This window comes from Neolamprologus multifasciatus, chromosome 23 (genome assembly GCF_963576455.1).
Source record: "Neolamprologus multifasciatus chromosome 23, fNeoMul1.2, whole genome shotgun sequence".
NCBI classification, from domain to species: Eukaryota; Metazoa; Chordata; class Actinopteri; order Cichliformes; family Cichlidae; genus Neolamprologus; species Neolamprologus multifasciatus.
The window spans coordinates 20,774,760-20,800,265 of record NC_140460.1 but is presented as its reverse complement, the minus strand read 5'-3'; the positions used below and the strand labels follow the sequence as shown (position 1 = coordinate 20,800,265).

The 25,506-nt window shown below is 41.0% G+C and overlaps 1 protein-coding gene across 12 annotated transcripts in view; it reads left to right on the top strand.

Moving 5' to 3' along the window:
- The window catches only part of LOC146491478 (uncharacterized), a 29,205-nt gene extending 3,888 nt beyond the window's left edge, over nt 1–25,317 (top strand). For 4 of the 12 annotated variants that reach the window (XM_085152445.1, XM_085152449.1, XM_085152448.1 and 1 more), the window contains 18 exons: nt 4,016–5,654; nt 5,752–6,015; nt 6,497–6,919; nt 9,292–9,693; nt 11,262–11,663; nt 12,570–13,010; nt 13,987–14,430; nt 16,847–17,254; nt 19,297–19,728; nt 20,125–20,523; nt 22,000–22,434; nt 22,585–22,839; nt 22,925–23,173; nt 23,315–23,572; nt 23,655–23,957; nt 24,058–24,327; nt 24,449–24,532; nt 24,679–25,317. In XM_085152445.1, the coding sequence (XP_085008571.1) occupies nt 4,016–5,654; nt 5,752–6,015; nt 6,497–6,919; nt 9,292–9,693; nt 11,262–11,663; nt 12,570–13,010; nt 13,987–14,430; nt 16,847–17,254; nt 19,297–19,728; nt 20,125–20,523; nt 22,000–22,434; nt 22,585–22,839; nt 22,925–23,173; nt 23,315–23,572; nt 23,655–23,957; nt 24,058–24,327; nt 24,449–24,532; nt 24,679–24,745 (7,175 nt within the window). In that variant the 3' untranslated portion in view covers nt 24,746–25,317. The remainder of the gene's footprint in view (nt 1–4,015; nt 5,655–5,751; nt 6,016–6,496; nt 6,920–9,291; nt 9,694–11,261; nt 11,664–12,569; nt 13,011–13,986; nt 14,431–16,846; nt 17,255–19,296; nt 19,729–20,124; nt 20,524–21,999; nt 22,435–22,584; nt 22,840–22,924; nt 23,174–23,314; nt 23,573–23,654; nt 23,958–24,057; nt 24,328–24,448; nt 24,533–24,678) is intronic. The other 8 variants (XM_085152451.1, XM_085152455.1, XM_085152450.1 and 5 more) reach the window with 8 other exon arrangements.
- The last annotated feature ends 189 nt before the right edge of the window (nt 25,318–25,506 follow it).

Sequence of the window (25,506 nt, the reverse complement as noted above, 5' to 3'; positions counted from 1 at the left end):
GTGCCTATCGAATTGGCACCTTGCACATCTGGGAAGGCAACATCAGTGCTGAAAGGAGTATATATAGGTCTTAGAGCAGGGGTGTCCAAACTCCGGCCCGCGGGCCAACTGCGGCCCCCGATCCATTTTTAATTGGCCCGCAAGTAATTTTATAAATAGAATCGAATATGGCCCGCACTTCAACTTTTGCTTGAGTGTATTGCACTTCTTAGTTTTAACACCAGGGGGAGCTACTGTCGATCGAGGCAGTTGCTCCACCAAAAAGGACAATCACAGAAGAAATTTAGCCCAAGTTAGTTACTAAACATGGCAGAACCAAAGAAGCGAAAGGTAGAAAGTGAATGCAGAAAATTTCAGACATGGTGGGAGAGTGAATATTTCATCAAAGAATTCAAGGGGAAGTGTGTCTGTTTGATCTGCACTGAAATTATGGCAGTTATGAAAGAGTATAATGTACGACGTCATTATGAAACCAAACATCAGGCCTATGCATCCTACACTGGTGCTGAGCGAGAGCAGAAATTAAAGCAAAGGGTAGCTCTCCTGCGGGGTCAGCAACAGTCATTTTTTTGTGGTCAAAAGGTCCAGGAAAAGGCTACAATAGCCAGCTATGAGGTCGCCCAACTCATCGCAAGACATGGCAAGCCTTTTTCAGATGGAGACCTCATAAAACACGGCCTCGTTAAAGTCACCGAAATAATGCGCCCGTCAACAACGTCAGCATGTCCAGAAATCCAGTTGTTGAAGACTTGTCAGCCAACATTAAACTGCAAATGTCTGATAAAGCTGTGCTTTTGATTTTTACTCCATCGCATGCGATGAGAGCACTGATGCCACAGACACCGCACAGCTGCTATTTTTTTGCGGGGAGTGGACGAGCACTTTAGGTGAGTAAAACATATATTCCACAGTACCCGTGTGTTAATGTGCAGGTACACATGCTTCAAATATCAATAATGCGCATCAATTCTGTCACTACCCTGCTTTTGCACACCACTTTCTTATATGCGCTTTTCTTGTTAACACACAGAGTACACACCGCTGTGCACAGCACACGCAAAGTCAGCTGATCTCATCTGATGCAGATTTGCTCCTTGATCAATTGACATTTGTCTGGATTTTTGGCACGAGTAGCGTCGGATCAGCACCGCGGCTGGATGTCCCGATTTACATACTAACCAGAATAATTTACTAAAATTATATGCACTCCTGTTATTAAGTCCAGCTCAGTCTGTTAATGTTGATAACGGTTTCAAACGAACGTTAATAGGTGTGTTGCTAAGCCCAATAACTTAAATAACAAACTTGAAATGTGCCCCTCCCATTTTCCCCTTTATTGTTTTTTCTCTGTGCTGTAAATCTTCTGTCTAAGAGGAAATCTGAGGCTGCTGTTCTGAGAATGAGCTACCAAAGCTTTTTCTCAATATATCAATAAAGATCCATTTATGGAAAGCTGTGATGAAGGCAGTTTTGTCTTTAATTATATTCAACAATATAATATATTCGACCACTTGTAAGTGATTTTTCTAACTTTAATACACTAAAGTTAAGGTTATATACCTAATTTCTAGTAAGTGGCCCACCCCCTCCTATATTTCTATGTATGTGGCCCTCAGTGAAAAAAGTTTGGACACCCCTGTCTTAGAGCAACATATGCTCACATCCAGACGACAACCTTTTCAGGGAAGGCCTTGCATATTTTGGCAATAAGGTGCTAAACTGAAGACAGTTTCAGTTACATTGATGGCTTTGTGGTAGAAGAGTTTTGGTGCTGAGCTGGCTGGTCTGCAGTCCAAACCTTTCGCCAGCTTAAAACAGTTGGTACATGAAACCAAAGATATGACAAAGAAGACCCAGGACTGAGTACATAGAATCCTACATCAGACACAAATGCGACAACATTCCCCCTACAAAAGTTCAGCAACTGGTCTCCTTAGTTCCCAAAAATCTATGGTCAGTGTTGTTAAAAGAAGAGGGGATGCTACACAATGGGGAAAATGCACCTGTTGAGACTGTCATTGCTGTCAAAATCAAGATGAACTAAATATGACAAATTTATCATTTTCAGTCTCTCCTTTTGCCTTCAAAACTGCCTTAATTCGTTGTGGCACAGATTCAACAAGGTGCTAGAAACGTTCCATAGATATTTTGGTCCATTTTGACATGATGGCATCACATAGTTGCTGCAGATTTGTCAGCTGTACGTCCATGATGTAAATCTCCCAGCTCTGGACAGCCCAAAGATTGGGTTCTGACTGTGGAGACCATTTGAGTAGGGGAGACCGGGGATAGTTGTAACGTGGGTCAGTTGTAACACTTCCAATTTCTCCAATCAGGGCTAAGTTTCAAATGATGTGACTCATCCTGTACATGCCCAACTCGGTTCTGCTACCACATGTGAAAAATCAGCACATTTTGTCAAACACAGACAATTTAACACGAAAAAAAGTAATTTTTATGCCAAAAAGTAAGTTTTTCTACTTTATTTCAATTTCTAATAGCATTATCTGCTTTGCAGTTAAACTCATCAAACTTAAATTATGTTATTTGTATGTCTATGGGGATATATTCTGTGTAGGTCTTTAGTGCTAAAGTTTTAGCCGTTGGCTGTAATGTTAGCTAGTTCATGGCTATAGGAGTCTGGGTCAGTTGTAACAGCAACAGTCTGGGTTAGTTGTAACAATAATGCAGATGTTACAACTTACCACACTATTACTTTAACTTATATTGAACAAGTTGGGGATATGACATCAGCAGAGAGAGGTTCACTGGTCGCTTTTGTATATGCGGTTAATGCCATTGGCAACACAATTCCTCCACTGTTTGTGTTCCCACACATACATTATGCAGACCACTGTGTCAGAGGTGGACCAGTAAGAAGTATTGGTAATGGAAATAAATCAGGATGGGTGCAAGAAACAGATTTCCTCATCTTTCTGAAGCACTTAGCAAACCACACCAAGGTAAGCCGTGATAAAAAGTAATGGAATTGCGATGCTGGTGAACAACTACATTTTTTCAGCTTCATTGTTATGTTCAAAATTGATGCAAGAGTTGTAGGTTATAATGCACACTGAGCCAATGAGGCCAAACTCAAGGAAGACCAACCAAAATGACTGAAATATTCAGTTGCAGAAAATTCCATAACTTGTCTTTTTTGGGGGGTTGGAACATGTTCAAAAGCTAGATTTCTGCATTCTGTCACACACACACACAGTTACATAAATGGCTCTAAGTGCATTCATGTGTTGAATAAACAAAGATTACATGTTAATGTTTTGTCAGTACCCTTATTTCATTGTGTTACATTTCACCCCAGGATATGTTACAACTAACCCAGACTATGGGGTTAATTGTAACATTTCACTCTTTGTGTTTGAGACCATACCATGCAATGGGTAATTGTGCTGCAGAGAAAATAGCTGCACTATTTAATAGCAGAGACATGTAAATACTTTGCATTACATTTTGAATCCACTACCTTAAAAGAGCTCTAATTTACAGACAGAAATGTCAAAAATGTTACAACTATCCCCGGTCTCCCCTACTGTGAACTACTTGCCATGGTCAAACCAGTTACTTTATTTGACATGCTGTGTATTCTCACTGGACGCAGCCATCACTGTCTTCAAAAAGCAATGGACTCAGGTAGGCTGTGAAAATCCCTGTAGATCAGTAGTTTCTCAAATACTCAGACCAGACCATCTAGCACAAACAGCAATGCCAATTTCAAGGTCAATTAAATAACCTTTCTTCTCCACTCTGATAGTCAGTTTGAACGTCAGTAGGTTGTCTTGACCATGTCCACATGCCTAAATACACTAGTGCCATGTGATTGACTGTTTACTTTAATAAACTGTTGAACACCAGCTACTTCGTTAGGTATATGTTCTACTGTAAATAAAATGTTTTGTGCTGTGCCAATCATTGAATTTTGTTTTTTTTATTTACATTTTACTTAGTGTTCCAGCTTTTTAAAATTAAGGTTGTAAATTTGTTTATTTCTGTTTTGTAGGACCGAGGCCATGCCACAGATATCAGGAAAAGTTAAAATTAAAAGTAAAGAAAATATTAAATGACTTTTGGGCATCAAGTAAAAACCTGTTTGAAGAAAACAAGAAGCCTGATCTGTTGTACATTTCTCTTATATTAGACACACAGAGCAATGCTTCTCCAACTAAAATAAAGAAACTGAAGAAAAAGAAAAGCAAGCTGAGTCGCCCTAAAAAGCTAAGGACGTACATCCCTGAAGAGAAACCAGACATTTCTCCCAATGAGCTGCTGAAAACAGATAAAAACATACTCTTGGTTGGAAAACCTGGTATTGGAAAGACAGCACTGACTCATGAAATGTTGAGACTCTGGGCAGAAAGAGAAAGCGGTGAGCTTGAATACATGTTTTACTTTGACATGAGGGAAAAAGCACACATCATGAATGTTAAAAACTTGGAGGATCTGCTTTTCACTGTGTTCAGTGAACCAGATGAAGGCAAAGATGAGGTCTTACAGGATATAAAGAGACACTCTGATAACGTTACAATTATTTTTGATGGACTCACAGATATCTCTTCATCGGTGGTGAAGAAACTTCTGAACAAAGACCTACTGCCGCTCGCAAAGATCATCATAACATGCAGACCAGATGATGAGGATGATGACTTGTTTTCTGGGAACTTTGACAGAGTGGAGGTGAAAGGCTTTAGTGAGCAGACTATAAAAACATACTTATCTGCAACACTCGGTGAAGATCAGAAGAAAATTTTGAGTAACTTGGAGCTGATAACTCTTTGTCATGTCCCCATGTATGCACTGATGGTGGCTGCTTGCTTTTCATCAAAAGATGCTCCACAGCCATGTACAATAACTGAGATCTACATCAATATTGTTCGATTCTGCCTTCAGATAAACAGCAAAAAAAGGAACAAAGATCTAAATTCGTTCATCAAAACCAAGAGAGAAGAAATTCTGTCTCTGGCTGAAGCTGCTCTTCTTGCAACCCAACAAAAATCTGTGAACCTGACAGACCTGACCTGTAAAGACATCTGTGTCCTGTCCTTCCTGAAACCACTTCTCATCAAGGAGGCCCCGACTGAAACAATAACCACACATGCATTTCTCCATTACACAGTGCAGGAGTTTTTTGCAGCACTGTGGCTCCTGAAGAATCCTGATAAAATCAGAGATGTTTTTCAGCAGTGCCTCACAGAGGAGAAGAAACACATGAAGCATCTGATCCCCTTCATGTGTCGACTGTTGAATGAGAAGAGCCCAAGTTTGATGAAGCATCTGATTCCAGATCAGGACCTGAAGAATAATTCTAACTGGTTCTTCAAGGAGCTGATAAACACATTTCTTCCTCTTCTGTGTGAGCAAGAAGAGGCTGATACTGAGGACAGTGGGCTCCATGTTGACATACTGTTCTTATGCCAGTGCTTGTATGAGTCCCAGAGTCCTGAAGCGTGCATCTACTTTCTAGACAAACTGGACTACCATCTTGACCTCAGTGGAGACAGTCTGGATCCTTACCCTTGCTGTGCTGTGGCCTATGTGGTCACTCAGTCAAAGGAAAGGAAAATAAGGCTGAACCTCGAGGACGTGATCATATCAGAACAAGGAATGAGACAGCTATTCGGATGCCTTGAAAATGTTGAGTGGTATGAATTTGGTTGTTTTTCTTTTTTTTGGGTTTCAACACACAGTGAGAACTTTAATGCTGGTTAGTTTCATAACAATCTCTTCTTTCAATTATAGGTACAACCTTCTGCCTCAGCAGCTTTGGAAAGCTTTCCTTCTCAGCGAAGAGCAGATGGACTTCGTAACCTTACTCAGTCTTGATGGAAATCATTTACACCTTCCAACTCAAGGTGAAAAGCAGCTGTTTGAAAGAGCTGTGGAAGTCATGCAGTGGATGTCTACAAAGGTTAATGTCTGCCTCTACTGGGACAGAGAAACTCCTGCCTGCCAGAGTCTGTGTGAGTCTCTGTTAGAGGCTTTGCCATTCATCAGCTCACTCAGGTATGTAGCTTTGGCTCTTGCATATTAAATAGTCTGCTTAGTTTTATCCAGTCTTTTGATGGTAAAGTTAAAATACCTCTGTTTGTGACTTTTTTTTAACAACAATATATCAGAATTTAACATTTTAGCAGAATAGTTGAACAATTCATTTAAAGTTGAGTCCTTCTAGTGCTCAGTCTAAGGAGCCCGTCCATCTATCCAACCACTCATTCATCCTTCCATCCATTCTCCATTCCCGTAAGGAGTCTAATTAAGTTAATAATTCCATGATACAGAATCCGACAGGCCCCAGGCTGGTGTTTATCTTGTTGAATTTAAAATTATGATGTCTTTTTTTCTATTCTTCTCCTTTGGAATCACAGACATTGTTCACAACAAGTCTATATGTGTAGCACTAGCACGTAATGTATCAAGATTTGTGCTGAATACATTCAGGTTTTACAGAAATGTGTCTAATCAGTTCTGAAATTCTGTTATTCAGCTTCAGATGTCCAGTTTTTTGGAGCCAGGAGAAATACCATGGGACACTGGCGAAGGAGCAGGAGAATCTGTTCATGGATTTATGCCTGAAAGCAGCACTTAATAATGGAGCAAAATTTTACAACGTTGCGAAGAAGCTTCTTTCATTGTTTCTTGTTAAAACTGAGTTAGAAAACATCCTTCTTGATTTATATCAACATATTAAAAGCAGAGGATTTTCAGTTAACTTTGAAACACTGAGGCCGTGTTTTCAGTCAGTTCCTGCAGTCTGGTCCATAAACCTCTCAGAGAGAAAGACCTCCATCCTCCTGGAAGTGCTGAAACTCCAACCAGAGAAGAAACAAGTGAAGCTGACAGGCTGCTCACATGAAGAGAGTGAAGTGAGGAGTTTCCTGCAGTGTCTGCCTTATATCTCACAGCTCAGGTAAACGAATTGTACTTTACATGATTAACTCTATATAAAATCTCTCCAAATTATACTTTTTTGCAACCACTTTTTGATTTTCATAAGAACCACAACCTCTCCTACAGATTTTTAGTGAAAAGTAATTCATTTATCCTGAATATAACAGTTTGTCTTGAGCTTTTGCAATACAACTTACAAGCTTACAACATCATACAGTATAACAACCTGTGAAATGTGATGGATCATGAGAAAAATGAGCTCCTGACGTTGTGTTTTACATCATTTTTAGAGGGTCAGTTTTAAGCTAGCTGATGGACTGAAACTCAGTTTAAATCACTTACCCAGCTCAATGTTTTTTGAACTGCCTGAATGGCCATTTTAAGGAAACTAACAAAAGAAAAGTGACTAAAGGGAAAGCTATCCAGGGCTCAGAGCTGGCAACAAGCAAACAGCCCTCATACGAACAAAGGATCAAAGTGATTTTGAACAAAGTACTTATTGGTAAAATAATGGAGACAAGTGAAAAAAGACTAAAGGGTCAATGTCCTATTACAGTGGGGCAAAAAAGTATTTAGTCAGCCACCGATTGTGCAAGTTCCCCCACTTAAAATGATGACAGAGGTCAGTAATTTGCACCAGAGGTACACTTCAACTGTGAGAGACAGAATGTGAAGAAAAAAAAAAATCCATGAATTCACATGGTAGGATTTGTAAAGAATTTATTCGTAAATCAGGGTGGAAAATAAGTATTTGGTCAATAACAAAAATACAACTCAATACTTTGTAACATAACCTTTGTTGGCAATAACAGAGGTCAAACGTTTACTATAGGTCTTTACCAGGTTTGCACACACAGTAGCTGGTATTTTGGCCCATTCCTCCATGCAGATCTTCTCAAGAGCAGTGATGTTTTGGGGCTGTCGCCGAGCAACACGGACTTTCAACTCCCGCCACAGATTTTCTATGGGGTTGAGGTCTGGAGACTGGCTAGGCCACTCCAGGACTTTCAAATGCTTCTTACGGAGCCACTCCTTTGTTGCCCGGGAGGTGTGTTTTGGATCATTGTCATGTTGGAAGACCCAGCCTCGTTTCATCTTCAAAGTTCTCACTGATGGAAGGAGGTTTTGGCTCAAAATCTCACGATACTTGGCCCCATTCATTGTGTCCTTAACACGGATCAGTCGTCCTGTCCCCTTGGCAGAAAAACAGCCCCATAGCATGATGTTTCCACCCCCATGCTTCACAGTAGGTATGGTGTTCTTGGGATGCAACTCAGTATTCTTCTTCCTCCAAACACGACGAGTTGAGTTTATACCAAAAAGTTCTACTTTGGTTTCATCTGACCACATGACATTCTCCCAATCCTCTGCTGTATCATCCATGTGCTCTCTGGCAAACTTCAGACGGCCTGGACATGCACTGGCTTCAGCAGCGGAACACGTCTGGCACTGCGGGATTTGATTCCCTGCCGTTGTAGTGTGTTACTGATGGTGACCTTTGTTACTTTGGTCCCAGCTCTCTGCAGGTCATTCACCAGGTCCCCCCGTGTGGTTCTGGGATCTTTGCTCACCGTTCTCATGATCATTTTGACCCCACGGGATGAGATCTTGCGTGAAGCCCCAGATCGAGGGAGATTATCAGTGGTCTTGTATGTCTTCCATTTTCTGATGATTGCTCCCACAGTTGATTTTTTCACACCAAGCTGCTTGCCTATTGTAGATTCACTCTTCCCAGTCTGGTGCAGGTCTACAATTCTTTTCCTGGTGTCCTTCGAAAGCGCTTTGGTCTTGGCCATGGCGGCGTTTGGAGTCTGACTGGTTGAGGCTGTGGACAGGTGTCTTTTATACAGATCATGAGGTCAAACAGGTGCCATTCATACAGGTAACGAGTGGGGGACAGAAAAGCTTCTTACAGAAGACGTTACAGGTCTGTGAGAGCCAGGGATTTTCCTTGTTTGAGGTGACCAAATACTTATTTTCCACCCTGATTTACGAATAAATTCTTTACAAATCCTACCATGTGAATTCATGGATTTTTTTTTCACATTCTGTCTCTCACAGTTGAAGTGTACCTCTGGTGCAAATTACGGACCTCTGTCATCATTTTAAGTGGGGGAACTTGCACAATCGGTGGCTGACTAAATACTTTTTTGCCCCACTGTATGTGGCATGTCACACAGAGACTGAGTATGTCAGCATACTCTATGTGGTGGAGCGGTTGAACGTCAGCAATAGCTTCTCTTCCAGTTTGTTCCTCCTGAGAACTCTTGGGAAGTGGAGACACTGTTGGGATGTCTGTTCATTACAAGATGGAGTCTATCAGTAGTGTGTGGTTGGATTTATGAAGCTGAGATCAAATACTCACTAAATGTTTCCTTCTCATTGTTCCAGTGTTGACACTAGCTGTTCAGATAAAGAAACCAGGTTCTTTGTGAATCTGTTCTGTGCAGCAGCAGAGAGAGATCAGCAGACAGGAGAGAAGATACTGGAGCTGTTATCATCAGTTTGCATATATAAAACATTCCCTCTGAAATGGAAATGGTGTGATTTTCTTATGGACCTTTACTCTTATAAGACTAAAAAAGGCTTGAGTGTCCTTCCATCATTACAGTCAGTTTTCCAGTCAGCTCCTGCCGTCTGGTCCATAAACCTCTCAGAGAGAAAGACCTCCATCCTCCTGGAAGTGCTGAAACTCCAACCAGAGAAAAAACAAGTGAAGCTGACAGGCTGCTCACATGATGAGAGTGAAGTGAGGAGTTTCCTACAGTGTCTGCCTTATATCTCACAGCTCAGGTAAATGTACTGCACTTTACATGATAAACTCTACATAAAAGCTCTCCAAGTTATATTTTTTGCAGCCACTATTTGATTTTCATAAGAACCATAGAATACTTGTCAATACTTGCATTGACTTGTACATATTATGAACTAATAACTGGACAAATGCAGTTTACCAAGTTGAGCTGATAAATAAAAATACCAAACAGAAAAGTTTTTGTGGAACCATCGCAAGCAATGCATGGGTGATAGTGTTGTGGGACTTGATATTAATAGACTTTTGAAATATTCATAAATAAAAAGGCAAGCATGAGTCTTGATCACTCATATGGCAGTGACGTGCAGCAGCATGTTCATCCTACTTATGACGTGCAAAGTAGACTAAGTAGGTGACATAAAAGAAAAAAAAGAATTTGGGAGGCTATTGGAAGGCCTCAAACCAGATGGTGGACTCCTGAAGGGAGCCGTGAAGCTTAAGAAAGAGTCTTAACAAGCTTGGTCAGCCTGTGGGACTGCAGAGGCAACTGACAGCTACTGCTGGAGTATGACTTCAACAGTAACTGAAGGAAATACTTGTGGAATGAGTTCAATGACACCATGGAACAAGACTTTCGGTGGACATCATGCAGAGATCTGAGCCAGTGCCTCTTCACCTTGGTTTTAGGAGGAACAGTAGACTTTTCATCCTGATTTTGGAACAATGGACCAACTCTTCATCCTCTTGAAGGGACATGTGAGTTTGTTCAAGCAGTCCACATGTATTTGGTGGACTTAGAGAAGGCATTAAACTGTTCCTCTGGGATTCCTTTATTGGGTGCTTTAGCAGTACAGGTTATCAGGCCTGTTGTTATGAGCTTTTCAGTACCTGCACAAGCACAGTAAGCGCATGATTGCCAGCAAAAAGTCAGAATCATTTCTACTGGGTGTTGGACTACTGGGTCGTCCACCTAGCAACCTACAAGGAGGCTAGGTGGAGGTCACTTACCTAGAAGTGGATCTTATTTCTGCGTTTTGCAGATGTTGTGGTTCTGTTGGCTTCATTAGATGGTTTGCAGTGGAGGGGTTTTAAGCCAAGTATAAAGTGGTGAGAATGAGAAGCATCCCGAAATTTGAGGCCATGGTTCTTGGTTGGAAAGGAGTGGAGCTTCCACTGTTGGTTAGAGACGTTTTGTTGCCCCAAATGGATTTCAAGTATCTTGGGGTCTTGATCATGAGTGAGGCGAGAGGGAAATTGACACCTCAGGTGACACATCAGACATATTGAGTGTAAAAGCAAAGCTGTCAATTTACTGGTCAATTTACATCCCAACCCTCATCTATGGTCATGAACTCTGGGTAGAGACAGAAAGATTGACATCCAAAGGGTGGGTGCGTGAGGTCAGATATTTAGGAGGGAATCAGAGTAGAATCATTACACCTAGACAATATTATAATATATCAGAGTGAGTTTTCAAAGTTTTGTAGTGCTCTCACATATGCTAAAATTGCCAAAGACTTTAAAATGCATCTCCATAAACTTTATATAGCCGCTTGAAGTTACTCATTGACTGCAGGCTCAAAATGTTTCTTCCTTTTTGTTCCAGTGTTATTCCGTGGAAGTTAGATGAAGAAATCAGGTTCTTTGGGAGTGTGTTCTGTGCAGCAGCAGAGAGAGAGCAGCAGACAGGAGAGAAGATACTGGAGCTGTTATCATCAGTGTGCACATACAAAGGATTTCCTGTCAAACAGAAATTGTGTGATTTTCTACTGGATCTGTACTTTTATGAGACCAAAACAGGATCGATTATTCTTCATTCATTACAGTCAATTTTCCAGTCAGCTCCTGCAGTCTGGTCCATAAACCTCTCACAGAGAAAGACCTCCATCCTCCTGGAAGTGCTGAAACTCCAAGCAGACAAGAAACAGGTGAAGCTGACAGGCTGCTCACATGAAGAGAGTGAAGTGAGGAATTTCCTTGAATGTCTGCCTTATATCTCAAAACTCAGGTAAGCAAATTGTACTTTGCATCATTAATGCTACATCAGATGCTTTGAAAATGATTTATAGATGTAGTTTAAGCCAAAAAGTTTGGTATTATTGTACGGTTTAAGTATTCATATAAATGCAGCACAAAAAGTAAGAAATTTTATCTTTGGTTGATTATTTCTTTCTTTGCTTCTTAGCAATACATCTCATACTGTTGGAAAGCCTGTGTATTACAAGTAAGGAAAATGTTTTGTGGGTTGAACACTTGAGGGATCAGTTGGGCATGCTGTTCATGGCAGAGTCAACAACACAGCTACATTGGCTGACTTGCAAGAATGGGATGCCATCCCAAGGCAGTGTGTGACCAAGCTGGTGACCAGCCCAACCAGGAGGAGGTACCAGGCTTTTGTGGTTGTGTATGGTTCTGCCAGGTGCTACTGAGGCACCTGTTTATTAAATGAATCAATTGTTATATTGCAAATATGTCTTGTTTCTTCAGACTTCAATCTTCCAATTCAATAAATGACACCTTTCAAATGTGAATAGCAGAATAGGCAGGTTGGTATTGGCAGAAAAGATCTGACAAGTTTTGTTCACCCCACAAATGCAGTTTCCTTACAAATGTGGCCCCATTTGAGGGGAAACAAAGCATGTTTTCAACAGGTTAAGACTTAATGCCAAAAAGCATTGTTACCGCAAAGAAATAATTGACTAAACACAAATTTCTTTACTTTTTCTGTTAGTGTTTGTGAGTCAGTAACAGTCTAAAAACAATGTTCAGCTGCTCTGATGGAAGATGGCTTTAAAATGGACTTTCATTATATACAGGACACACATGGACAAGATGGAGTCCATCAGTAGTGTGTGGTTGTATTTATGCAGCTCAGATCAAATCATCACTAAATCGTTCCTTCTTATTGTTCCAGTGTTGTTCCTTGGTGGTCAGATCTTTATGAAGGAACCAAAAGAACCTTGATTAATCTGTTCTGTGCAGCAGCAGAGAGAGAACAGCAGACAGGAGAGAAGATACTGGAGCTGTTATCATCAGTGTGCGCATATCAAACATTCCCTTTTAATGACAGAGACATTTCTGATGAATATCAGTGTGACTTCTTGTTGGATCTGTACTCCCATATGAAGGCCTATGAGTCTAAACCAGGCTTGAGTGTCCTTCCATCATTACAGTCAGTTTTCCAGTCAGCTCCTGCTGTCTGGTCCATAAACCTCTCAGAGAGAAAGACCTCCATTCTTCTGGAAGTGCTGAAACTCCATCCACAGAAGAAGCAAGTGGAGCTGAGAGGCTGCTCACATGAAGAGAGTGAAGTGAGGAGTTTCCTTGAATGTCTGCCTTATATCTCACAGCTCAGGTAAATGAATTCTACTTTACATCATTAATCCCAAAAGCTGATTCTGTCTGTCTGGATGTAGCATTTTTTGTGGGCGAAATATTCCATCACTCATCCAAGTGACTTCTTCAGTCTCAGCTGACTGCAGCTGAATACAGTACATTGGCATAACGATTGAAACTAACAACCCTTGGTGAGTCCTCCCTCGACATTCAAGTGTGTGTATGAAAGCACTGGGGCACAAGTACAAGACACTGTTTTGATGATTGTAGTGAGGCTCATTCAGTGAATAACTGGTAGCACCTCTGGTCGCTCATCCCTGCAGATTGCTTAACCAAGTGGCCCATCATTGTATGAATTTTTTGGTTGCTTGAACTGCTATTTTGATTACACCGTGGTAGTGAATAATAATAATCAAGCAACAATTAACTGAATGTTAATGTTCTTACCCTGCGGTTTAACTTCTACAGCACAAGTCTTGTAATTAATTTGCAACACCATTGCCTTGTCAATAATAAGCCTGTGTGCTTTTGATTGGTAATATAACTACCATTATTAAAAATTAAACAATGAAGCAACCACCAGGGAAAATAAACCTGGTCCACAAACACTAGTAAAGGAATCGCCAAATGTGCTCTGAAAGCTAATCTACAGATATTATCTCCATTTTCCACATACCTGTGCCGGTCACTGCCATCTGCAACCAAGATGAGAGCAAAATGCTGTGAGAGACTGGACAGTGGGCTACAGGCGCCCCTTATAATAAAGTTAGAGGAGATTTGGAGAAGTGGCTGTATTTACAAGCACTAGTCCAAAGTGAAATACTTACCACAAAGAATTTCTCCCTACAGTTATGAGTAAGGAATACAGTTAGAAATATGAACAAGATGGAGTCCATGAGTAGGTTGTATTTATGTAGCTAACATCAAATCATCACTAAGTATTTCCTTCTTATTGTTCAATTCAATTTATTTATATAGCTGAGGGGTTGTTCCAGTGTTCATCCTCCAGTAGAATTTTATAAAGAAATCAGGTTCTTTGGGAATCTGTTCTGTGCAGCAGCAGAGAGAGAGCAGCAGACAGGAGAGAAGATACTGGAGCTGTTATCATCAGTGTGCACATATCAAGCATTCCCTCTAAATAACAGAGACATGGGTGTTGAAGAAAATGAATATCAGTCTGACTTTCTATTGGATCTGTACTCCCATGTGAAGAACTGTGAGACTAAAACAGGCTTGAGTGTCCTTCCATCATTACAGTCAGTTTTCCAGTCAGCTCCTGCAGTCTGGTCCATAAACCTCTCAGAGAGAAAGACCTCCATCCTCCTGGAAGTGCTGAAACTCCAACCAGAGAAGAAACAAGTGAAGCTGACAGGCTGCTCACATGATGAGAGTGAAGTGAGGAGTTTCCTGCAGTGTCTGCCTTATATCTCACAGCTCAGGTAAATAAGTCATCATTTCTGTTACTATATACTGTATCTGTTCAAAAAATGCATTGCTGGAATATTTTAAGCTAAACAAATCCAAAAATTATTTTTACAAAATCCAATAGTGATATATTTTTTCATCATCATTGAAACGATATTTGTGACTTCATTTATATGTTGTCATATTTCAGTTTTATTTCAGTTCTTCCCTTATTTAAGAGGGAAACATTGTGCCCTGTAAACAACTGTGTTTATTAGACCTTTTCTTCAGCTGAAACATGTGCAAACATACATAGAAATACAGCATAGAGAGTAGAAACAGTTTGTAAAATTCTAACAACCTTTTTAACACAGCCTGAACTCTTAGGCTACGTTCACACTGCAGGCGAAAGCACATCAAATCCAACTTTTTTGACCCTATGCGACCCATATGCGATCATGGTATGACAGTGTGAACAGCTCAGATCCGATATTTTCAAATCCGTCCTGGGTCACTTTCGTATGTGGTACTGAATCCGATACATATCTGATGTTTTAGAAAGCGACTGCTATTTGAACGGTCATGTCGCATTAAATCCGTCTTTTATATCACTAGCACAAGACAATTATCAGCGCCGGAGAAGACATCGTGAACGCTTCCTGGTCGTCCCGTGTAGATGTTAGTGAAACTGTTGGAAAGACAACTTTGGAGAAACGTGAATATTTTATTTGTACTGTATAATCTGCCGATTCTGACAGAAATCTGCAACTATCCTTTGAAGCACCGCTCCTCTCTAAAACAGCAATAAGGATAATTATTAGGCCATACGTAAATAACAAAATAACTTTATAACTTAAAGCAAAATTGGGAAACGTGAAGTCCAAAGTCTTTATATTAAGGGCCAACAGTCAAACAATACTGTTTGGTTTGGGTCTACACAGAGCGCGTTGTGTGTGACGTCTTCTTTTGCGCGTGCGGGCCGCTTTGAGGGTTCACACTAGAGCGCGTTTGCTGTCACATTTTATTTGTAGTGTGAACAAGCAGACAAAAAGTCAGATTTGATCAAAAAATCAGAATTGAGCATTAAGACCTGCAGTGTGAACGTAGCCTTAGTGTCAGGGCTAACAAGTGGGTGGATTCAGACGTAGAGTTGGAGGAGCTCAACAGTGTGTTTATTTACAGTGCCAAAAATATTTACAACAATCTCAACAATGTGCAGGGGGAAAAGGCACTCTGGATAGGGGATCCAAAGTGCAGAGTGCTCTCACTCTCTCACACTCAGGGTCAGGCTCGTGACACCACAGGAGAAAACCAAAAAACCGTGCATAGGGAAATAGACGGTCAAAATCAGCTAAGGGCACAGGCAGAGCACAATGCAGTCAAGGCCAGGGTTACAACTAACTGTTTCAGTTTAACAATCCAGTGATTGAAAAAGGAAATTATAAGCCATCAATGAATGCACAAGTAAAATAGTAAACACCCCTTCCAACCTAATTCAGAAACTGAGTTACACATGTCATTTCAGCAGGAAGGTGAAGCTACTGTTGTACAAGATATGAAGTGTAGATGTTGTTGTTCCACTCATGTTCATCACAAACCACAAACAGTTACAGTTCAGTGCACAGTGATTTCACACACAAGATTAGTGTTTGTGTTAGAGCACTTTGCTCTCGCTCTGCAGGCCTACTTGTTGTTCCTAGAGTATTTAAAAGTAGAATGGGAGGGAGCGCCTTCAGTTTTCAGGCCCCTCTTTTGTGGAACCAGCTTCCAGTTTGGATTCGGGAGACAGACACTATCTCTACTTTCAAGATTAGGCTTAAAACTTTCCTTTTTGCTAAAGCATATAGTTAGGGCTGGACCAGGTGACCCTGAGTCCTCCCTTAGTTATGCTGCAGTAGACGTAGGCTGCCGGGGGATTCCCATGATGCATTGAGTTTTTCCTTTGCAGTCACCTTTCTCACTCACTGTGTGTTAATAGACCTCTCTGCATTGAATATCTGTTATTAATCTCTGTCTCTATTCCACAGCATGTCTTTTATCCTGTTTTCCTTCTCTCACCCCTCCCTGAGCCTGGTTCTGCCGGAGGTTTCTTCCTGTTAAAAGGGAGTTTTTCCTTCCCACTGTCGCCAAAGTGTTTACTCATAGGGGGTCATATGATTGTAGGGTTTTTCTCTGTATCTGTTATTATATGATCTACTGTACAATATAAAACGCCTTGAAGCGACTGTTGTTGTGATTTGGCGCTATATAAATAAAACTGAATTGAATTGAATTGTGACTCAGTAACAGTCTAAAAACAATGTTCAGCTGCTCTGATGGAAGATGGCTTTAAATGGACTTTCATTATATACAGGACACACATGAACAAGATGGAGTCCATCAGTAATGTGTGGTTGTGTTTATGCAGCTCAGATCAAATCTCCACTAAATGTTTGTCTTTTGATGTTTCAGTGTTGATCCTGAGAATTCAGATTTTTGTGAAGAAGCTAAGTTCTTTGGGAATCTGTTCTGTGCAGCAGCAGAGAGAGAACAGCCGACAGCAGAGGAGATACTGGAGCTGTTATCATCAGTGTGCACATATGAAAGATTCCCTCTTAAAGAGAAATGGTGTGATTTTCTTATGGATCTGTGCTCTTATGAGACCAAAACAGGCGTGAGTGTCCTTCCATCATTACAGTCAGTTTTCCAGTCAGCTCCTGCAGTCTGGTCCATAAACCTCTCAGAGAGAAAGACCTCCATCCTCCTGGAAGTGCTGAAACTCCAACCAGAGAAGAAACAAGTGAAGCTGACAGGCTGCTCACATGAAGAGAGTGAAGTGAGGAGTTTCCTGCAGTGTCTTCCTTATATCTCACAGCTCAGGTAAATTAATTCTACTTTAATTCTACTACTTTCTGAATTCTGCATCAGGAGAGCTGCTCTGAGGGAACCACAAAAACTATGGCATGGAATGGAAACAGTTTCAGGGCACAAAGCTATTTTTTTAAATACCCAAACATTCTGGCTTGATAACACCTACTTCAAAATAAAATATTTATTTTAATTAATGGCAGTTCTTTTCCCCAGATAGATTAGATTCATATAGAATCGCTCTATGCTGAGAAAACATTCTTAAATCATTGTGTAATTTCCATTTCTGCAAGGAGGCAGTCTCGCAGTCGAAATGATCATGTTTGGAAAACATATCCTCAGCTTTGGGTTCAGCTGGCTTGGGTGGCTTAGGAGACTCAGACTCAGGGGTTCAGGCCCATGATAAACAGTCTCTATGGAGCCAGCTTAGATTTAGACATAGAAACAACAACTTGGACAAGGCTGGGCATGGCTGCAACAGTGACCTTAGGTGAGGAATGTGACAACGCCATTTCCTCTCAGAAGTGGCAGCTGTGACCAATGGGTAGAGAGTAGAGTCCAAGGTAGTTGCAGTCCCTCATCTAGTCTTGCCAAAGGTAAATAAATCAGAACTTTTCTGAAGCCTCCTCCCAAATTGTCAACATTGCTTCCGTATGTTCAGGGCTCCAAGTGCTCAAGTGGCTTCCCATAAGTGATTGCTGGGTGCATTACTAGCCAGAGTGTACTATAGTGTTTTGCAGTAAAATCACCCAAATGCAGATTGGAAGACGGGCAAAAGTGAAATGAAAATGCACCTGTAATAACTGTTGATATGAAGCCCACAGTAGAATGTTCATAAGAAGAAAAGACAAACTAAAGCCAACAAATAAACATGCTTTAACCAAAGACAACGTGAGAAATACAGTTATGTCCAAATATATTTGGACACTGACAGTTTTTTTTTTTTTTACATTTTTACCGAAACATATCCCAATTATAGTTATATAATGGACATGGACATAATGTGTAAACTCTCAGTTTTCATTTAAGGAAATCCACATTCAAACTGGATGAAGGGTTTAGGCGTTTCAGCTCTTTAACATGTGCCACCCTCTGTTTAAAGGAACCAAAAGTAATTGGACAATTGATTCCAAGGTTAACTCATGGGCAAGTTTCTTTGTTATGTAATTATGAATTAAGAAGATAAAAGTCCCGGAAATGATTTGAGGTGCTTGCATGTGAAAGATTTGGCTGTCAGTAGATTGCCTGCAGTCAAATGAGCTCTCCATGCAGGTGAAACAGGCCATGCTTAATCTGTGACTACAGAAAAAACACATCTGAGAAATTGTTACAATATTAAGAGTGGTGAAACCTACGGTTTGGTACATCCGGAAAAAAAAGAAAGCACTGTTGAACTCAGCAAAAAGACGTGGACTTTCACGGACGACAATAGTGGTCGTTGATCACAGAATCATTTCCGTGGTGAAGAGAAAGCTGCAACCAATATAATGGAGAATATTTTTAATTAGGCTGTGCCGTAAACATTTTAAATACAGTAGTTATAAAAGCAGCAAAGTTCTGTGATATTTTGGTTGATGGTTCCATAATTATTTCTGCAACATTAAGTAATAATTTTTTCCATAAAACCATTGTTGTACTAGTTTAAATTGTAATATTTACTTATCATCATTATTATATTTATACCATGACTTTATCTATGCGAGATGCTTTACCAAGAGGGATTCAAATGTAAAACTACAGTATTTTTATGTATTTATATTTAATTAAATATAAGAGTCCCCAGTATGATAATAGTCACAAGATAGAGGGCACACCAAATGTATAATTTAAATAGCTGGGTACTCTGTATCATATGCAGCATACACATAAGTGACAATCATGACCCAGTTTTCAACCCTAATGGTGCAAGAAAGCAGCAGTCTCATCCATGAGGAAAAACTCTACTAATATACGATCACTGAACTGTGGGGATACTGTCACTACATTCAAAATGTACCATGTCTTTTCATGAAATAATATCACTACTCTTTTTTGTTTCGTTTTTCTTGTTCCAGTTGTTTTACTTTATGGGCAGATGAAGGAGGAAGGTTTTTTGGGAATCTGTTCTGTGCAGCAGCAGAGAGAGACGAGCAGGCAGGAGAGAAGATACTGGAGCTGTTATCATCAGTGTGCAGCTATCAAACATTCCCTGTTAATGACACATATACAGATCTTCAATATCAGTGTGATTTCCTGCTGGATCTGTACTCCCATGTGAAGGACTATGAGATTAAAACAGGCTTGAGTGTCCTTCCATCATTACAGTCAGTTTTCCAGTCAGCTCCTGCAGTCTGGTTCATAAACCTCTCAATAAGAAAGACCTCCATCCTCCTGGAAGTGCTGAAACTCCAACTAGAGAAGAAACAAGTTAAACTGACAGGCTGCTCACATGAAGAGAGTGAAGTGAGGAGTTTCCTTGAATGTCTGCCTTACATCTCACAGCTCAGGTAAATGAACTGCATTTTAAATGGTTAACTCTATGGTTTTGTGAAAGACTGGGATCAATCCCTCATTTCTTTATATTTTGCCAGACTTTCCTGGTTTCCTGGCTGATTTGTTTTAGGATACCATATATATGCCTTTCCCTTTAATTTTAATAATACTATTTATATCTGTGACCATGGCCTTTGTATTGTTAGTCCAGTCCAGTTTATTGGCCCAGATGCTTCTCTAGGCAATTCCACTGGCACCAATCGACAAAGTCCTCGGTCAGTTCTCTGTTCTCTGTCTTTGTTGGCCCGATTGATGATGAGGCCAACAACTGCCGAGTCATCAGAGAACTTTTTACGGAAGCAGTTAGCAGACAGTTAGCATCACTAAGTGTTTCCCTCTCATTGTTCCAGTGTTGCTTCTCGGAGGCGAGATGAAGAAGTTACAACCTTTGTGAATCTGTTCTGTGCAGCAGCAGAGAGAGAACAGCAGACAGGAGAGAAGATACTGGAGCTGTTATCATCAGTGTGCAGATATGAACGATTGCCCCTTAAAGAGAAATGGTGTGATTTCCTGATGGATCTGTGCTCTTATGAGACTAAAACAGGCTTGAGTGTCCTTCCATCGTTACAGTCAGTTTTTTCAGCTCCTGCAGTCTGGTCCATAAACCTCTCAGAGAGAAAGACCTCCATCCTCCTGGAAGTGCTGAAACTCCAACCAGAGAAGAAACAAGTGGAGCTGACAGGCTGCTCACATGAAGAGAGTGAAGTGAGGAGTTTCCTGCAGTGTCTGCCTTATATCTCACAGCTCAGGTAAGTGAAACTAATGCTTAGTTACCAGGTGACTTTGAAAGCAATTTTTTTTTACAGTCTAATAATGTATTTAAGCATATTCTTTTTTTGTTAATCTAATCTGAAGTCATCATATCTAATAACACACATGTATTTTATCTGCCTTGGTTAATATTTAATCATATAGTTCTTCACTCTTTTTCTACTTTACACGATTAGCTTTATATAAGAACAGATCAATTCTGGGTAAAAAGATATAACAACAACATTTTGAGTCCTGTAAATCTAAATAGTATTTAACTGTAGCCTGGCTAAATTAACCAACCAAAAACACAGATTATCTTTGGGGTTCTTTTAATCTGAATTATAAAGTAAGCGTCCAGATGAAAGGTTGTAAAAATAAGGAAATAAAATTGTTACACACAGTTCTCATCAAGTAACAGCTGTGTGCACTGGTAGCCCACTGCTACTGCAGGTAGTTGTCCCAACTTTTCAGAGTCTGGAACTCAAAGATGTCTAATGTCAATGTGTGACTGATATAAACCCATCCAGAAACAAAACAAACTTAGCAGTGCAAAAATAACTCTAGTGGCTTCTCCTGCTAAATTACAGAGACCAAATTAAACAGTTAACCACAGTACATTTGTACATTTTCCCTCTTACAAATGAAATATTACAATACAGATGTGAACTCAAATACATACAGTGCATTAATCCAGCAGAAAAACAGAGTACAGCTCCCCCTAAGATGATTAGCGAAGTCAAACACAGCAACACCTGGAGCCTTAACTATTCCACCCTTTGCGCTTAAACACACCATGCAGTGAAAACACAGCGTTGAACACCCATCTTGCACCAATACAAGCTAGCACTTCTGTGAATGTCTCCGTAGAACACCCATCATCCCTTGCGCTCCCAGAGGTACCCCAAAAGAAACAGAGCCAGCAAGTGGCATGTCCCATAACACTGACCTTCCACCTGGCTACATTACTCTTTTAAATAATTATATATTTCACTGTCACCAATATTATATTTACCCACTGTGACCCACAGGATTATATGTCAGTTAAATGTCAACTTTACTCCATTTCATACAGAAACGTGCTCACCGGTGTGTTGGACTTTGTCAGTTGTGTGTTGCTTTTAAGTCTAATACTGTATTTTACATACATGTATGAGTTCATGAAACTGAGCTGTTATTATGGATTAAAGAACAACAACCAAATTACATACTGTTCTTTTCAGAGTGCTGATTTTGGTTGTTATTTTTTTAGGTATAATGACTTTACAATCTCATGTATTTAGTAAAAAGTAAACTTACAGAGCACTGATTTAACGACAATAACTCAGTCATTATAAAATTCACGAAGAAAAGAAAATACTCCATGAAAAAACAGAATAAGTTCAGACTGGTATTTGTTATATGATATGTTATTGGCTTTTCATTGCTGTTCAGATGACCTGCATATGTGTAAATATTTCTTCTTGTTGTTCCAGTGTTGATCCTGAGACATCAGATGAAGAAGCAGTCAGGTTCTTTGTGAATCTGTTCTGTGCAGCAGCAGAGAGAGAACAGCAGACAGGAGAAAAGATACTGAAGCTGTTATCATCAGTGTGCGCATATCAAACATTCCCGTTTAATGAGAGATACGTGGATGATGACTATCAGTGTGATTTCCTGCTAAATCTGTACACCAACGTGAAGGACTGTGAGACTAAAACAGGCTTGAGTGTCCTTCCATCATTACAGTCAGTTTTCCAGTCAGCTCCTGCAGTCTGGTCCATAAACCTCTCAGAGAGAAAGACCTCCATCCTCCTGGAAGTGCTGAAACTCCAACCAGAGAAGAAACAGGTGAAGCTGACAGGCTGCTCACATGAAGAGAGTGAAGTGAGGAGTTTCCTTCAGTGTCTGCCTTATATCTCACAGCTCAGGTAAGTGAAACTAATGTTCTGGAAACAGCTTCACAGAAGTGAAATTATAACTCTCTCGTGTTCTTATAAAAACCATTTATCTGCTGTCCACTTTGAATCTTTAGTTCTTGGTGTTCATCATTTCTGCTCTTGTCTATTTTTGATCTTCAGGCTTTCCATCAACATGTCCTTGCTCCTGTTTCAGTGGGTAAGAAGAGCCAGAGTGGCCTGTCCACTGGCTGTGGAAGAGCTTTCTCTTGTGTCTAAGAAAGCCCGACCATCACAGAGAGTATTGTTGAGGGCTGTCAGTAGTTTGGCTTCCCTGCTGAGATACTGGACAGTCGGACGGTTGGACCTGACTGAGACCTGCATCCCTGCTCAGGGTCTGATTACACTGCTGCTCCATGATGGTCCTCTAACAGTCAAGTAAATGTCTTTCCTGAACATCACAGGCCAAATAAAATGTACATTTTTTGCTTTAAAGCATATTTTATATTTATGATCTCTGCAGACTGAGTGAAGAGAGCTTCCAGCAGCTTCTGTGTCTCCTCCATGAAATCCAGGACAAGGACTTGACGTTGTCCTTCTTGAGTAAGGTTGGTGGAGACCTGACCTCCTGCTGTCTGAACTGGGAGCTTCTTCACTATCTGCTGCAGCAGTCGTCAGCTCAGACCATCACTGTGAACCTGAGGAAGAACCTCTTCTTACAGGAGGAAACCACACGTCGGCTTCCCTTTCTGGACAGGATTGTGTTTAAAAGGTGCTGAATGTAGTTTGATCTTTTACCAAACACAGTTTCTGCTGTTTAATCAGGAGGATTTGAAATGCTGTCTCATCTTTAATCAGCAGTTTATGGATCCTTTAAACAAAGTGTTCTTGGAAATAAACTGTTTGTTTTCAGGCCCAGTCCCAGCTTTGTGATGAGCTCCATCAGAGAGCTCTATAGAGCTCATGACAGTCACGCTGTGCCCAGTTTACTAAGGTCACTTGGTCATGTGATCAACCTGAGCAGCAGAGAGCTGGACTCAGTGGACTGTGCTGCTCTGATCTTCATCCTCAAACACAGAGACGGAGTGAAACTGAACCTCCTGTGGACCTCCATACCAGCAGAGGGAGTAGAGTCCATCCTCTTCATGCTGGACAAAGTTTCTCATCTCAGGTCAGATATTAGAGCTTGTTTCTCTGTGCTGTCCAACACAGAGTCATCAGCTGGTTCATTTCTGCATGTGTTTTCCTTGCAGTGTTGACAGGAATCAGCTACTGAGGTTCATCCACTGCTGTGCTGCCTGTGACGTCCAGCAGGAGGCAGCGTCAGGCCTGCTGAGGACTCTGCAGCACAGCTTGGATCTGTCCTGCTCCTCCTGTGTGGAGCTACCAGAGGAGGATCAGCCTGAGCCTCTGAGTCTGACTGCTGATGACTGCAGGGCCGTCTCCACCATCCTGACACACAGCAGCCGGGACACACAGCTCGACCTGCGAGACTGTGAGGTGGAGGACAGCGTGCTGGACCTCCTGTTTCCTGTCCTCCACAGGGTCCGCCTCAGGTGGGAAAGACCACAGAAGAGTCTAAACCAGAGCGAAGCTCGTTCACACTGGTGTTGATGCATCCTGACAGTTTCTCTTTGTTCTGTTTGTCCTGTTTAGAGTCAGTAAAACTGTCCTCCTCCAGCTGCTGTCTCTGGTTCCTGTGAACAGTGAGAGGGCCACAGTGAGGCGGGCGGTGTCCCTGTGTAGAGCTCTGGGTGGAGAGCTGGATCTCAGTCACAGCACGCTGGATCAGAGGGCCTGTGGGGCTTTGGTCCAGATGCTGGACTCGTGTGAAGGGCTGACAGAGGTGGACCTCAGTCACTGTCAGCTCACTGACCAGCTGCTGCTCCCTCTCATCACACATCTGCACAAAGTCCAAGTCCTGGAGTGAGTGTCACACACTGATCCTTTTCTGGGAGGCACCAATAACCATCAGCCTGTTCACACACACTACAAAAATATGATGTGCAGCGATCACTTAGAGCCACTTGTTGTGTTTGTGTTACAGTCTGAGTCACAATCAGATCACTGATGCTTCGACTGATGTGTTACTGCAGCTGCTCTCCATCAACCCCTCCATCGACTGTGTGCGGTGAGCCAACATGAATCAGTCTCCACCAGTGAAGGAGTTTCTCCTCAGACTCTCAGAGGAATCATTCACAGTCTGAGCTCACATGGATTCATGTTGTTCTGAGTGAATGAGTGACGTCTGCTCTCTCTGCTTTGTTCTCTTTCTAGACTCTACAGCAACAACATCGTGCACAGAGCAGCCTTCAAGGAACACAAACAGTTTGAGATCTGGTGAAGCACTCATCATCATCATCATCATGAACATCATGAACATCATCATCATCTGGGATTCACTGGTTTCCTCTGTTCTTGTCATCATTACATGAAAATAGTGGGTGGAGTGGGAGCACTGATACTGTGTTCATGGACTCAGTGTAATGTTGTAGTGTACGACACATTGACATTGGATCAGATGGGTTTTGAAGACCATCTTATTTTTTTTCTTTTTTTCTACAATGACTTGAAGACAGTTTATATGGAGACAACGAGCAGCCAACAGTGTTTGTTTCAATTTCCCACGGTTTCTTTTGTTTCTGAGCTACTGCAGATTTTTCTTTGATGGAGGTCAGATGTCTAATTGGTCATGTGATGATGTAACAGTCCTGGGTCTTGGACCCACAATTTTGAGTTTTGCATTCTCGGTCTAATCTTTTGGATTTCAAGTCTTTATTTCCCCATGTAGTTACCTCCTGTTTTATTTTGATAGTCATTTGTCTGTGTTCCTTTTATTTATGTTTGCTTGTCCTGATTGGTTTCAGCTGTGTCTCATTCCCTTTATATTTACCTGTTAAACCTGAGAGTCCTGCATACTGGCCTTGCTGAAACTTGACAGATGATCATCTTGATGTTTACACATCTGATATTTCTGTAATAATTGTGATTTTGTTATTTTATTATTGAGACAAAACACAGAAGCCATCACCATTTATCAGTGCAGTGAGTCGGTCATATTTATTATTTGTACTTTTGTGATAATGGTATTTATTCTGGTCTACA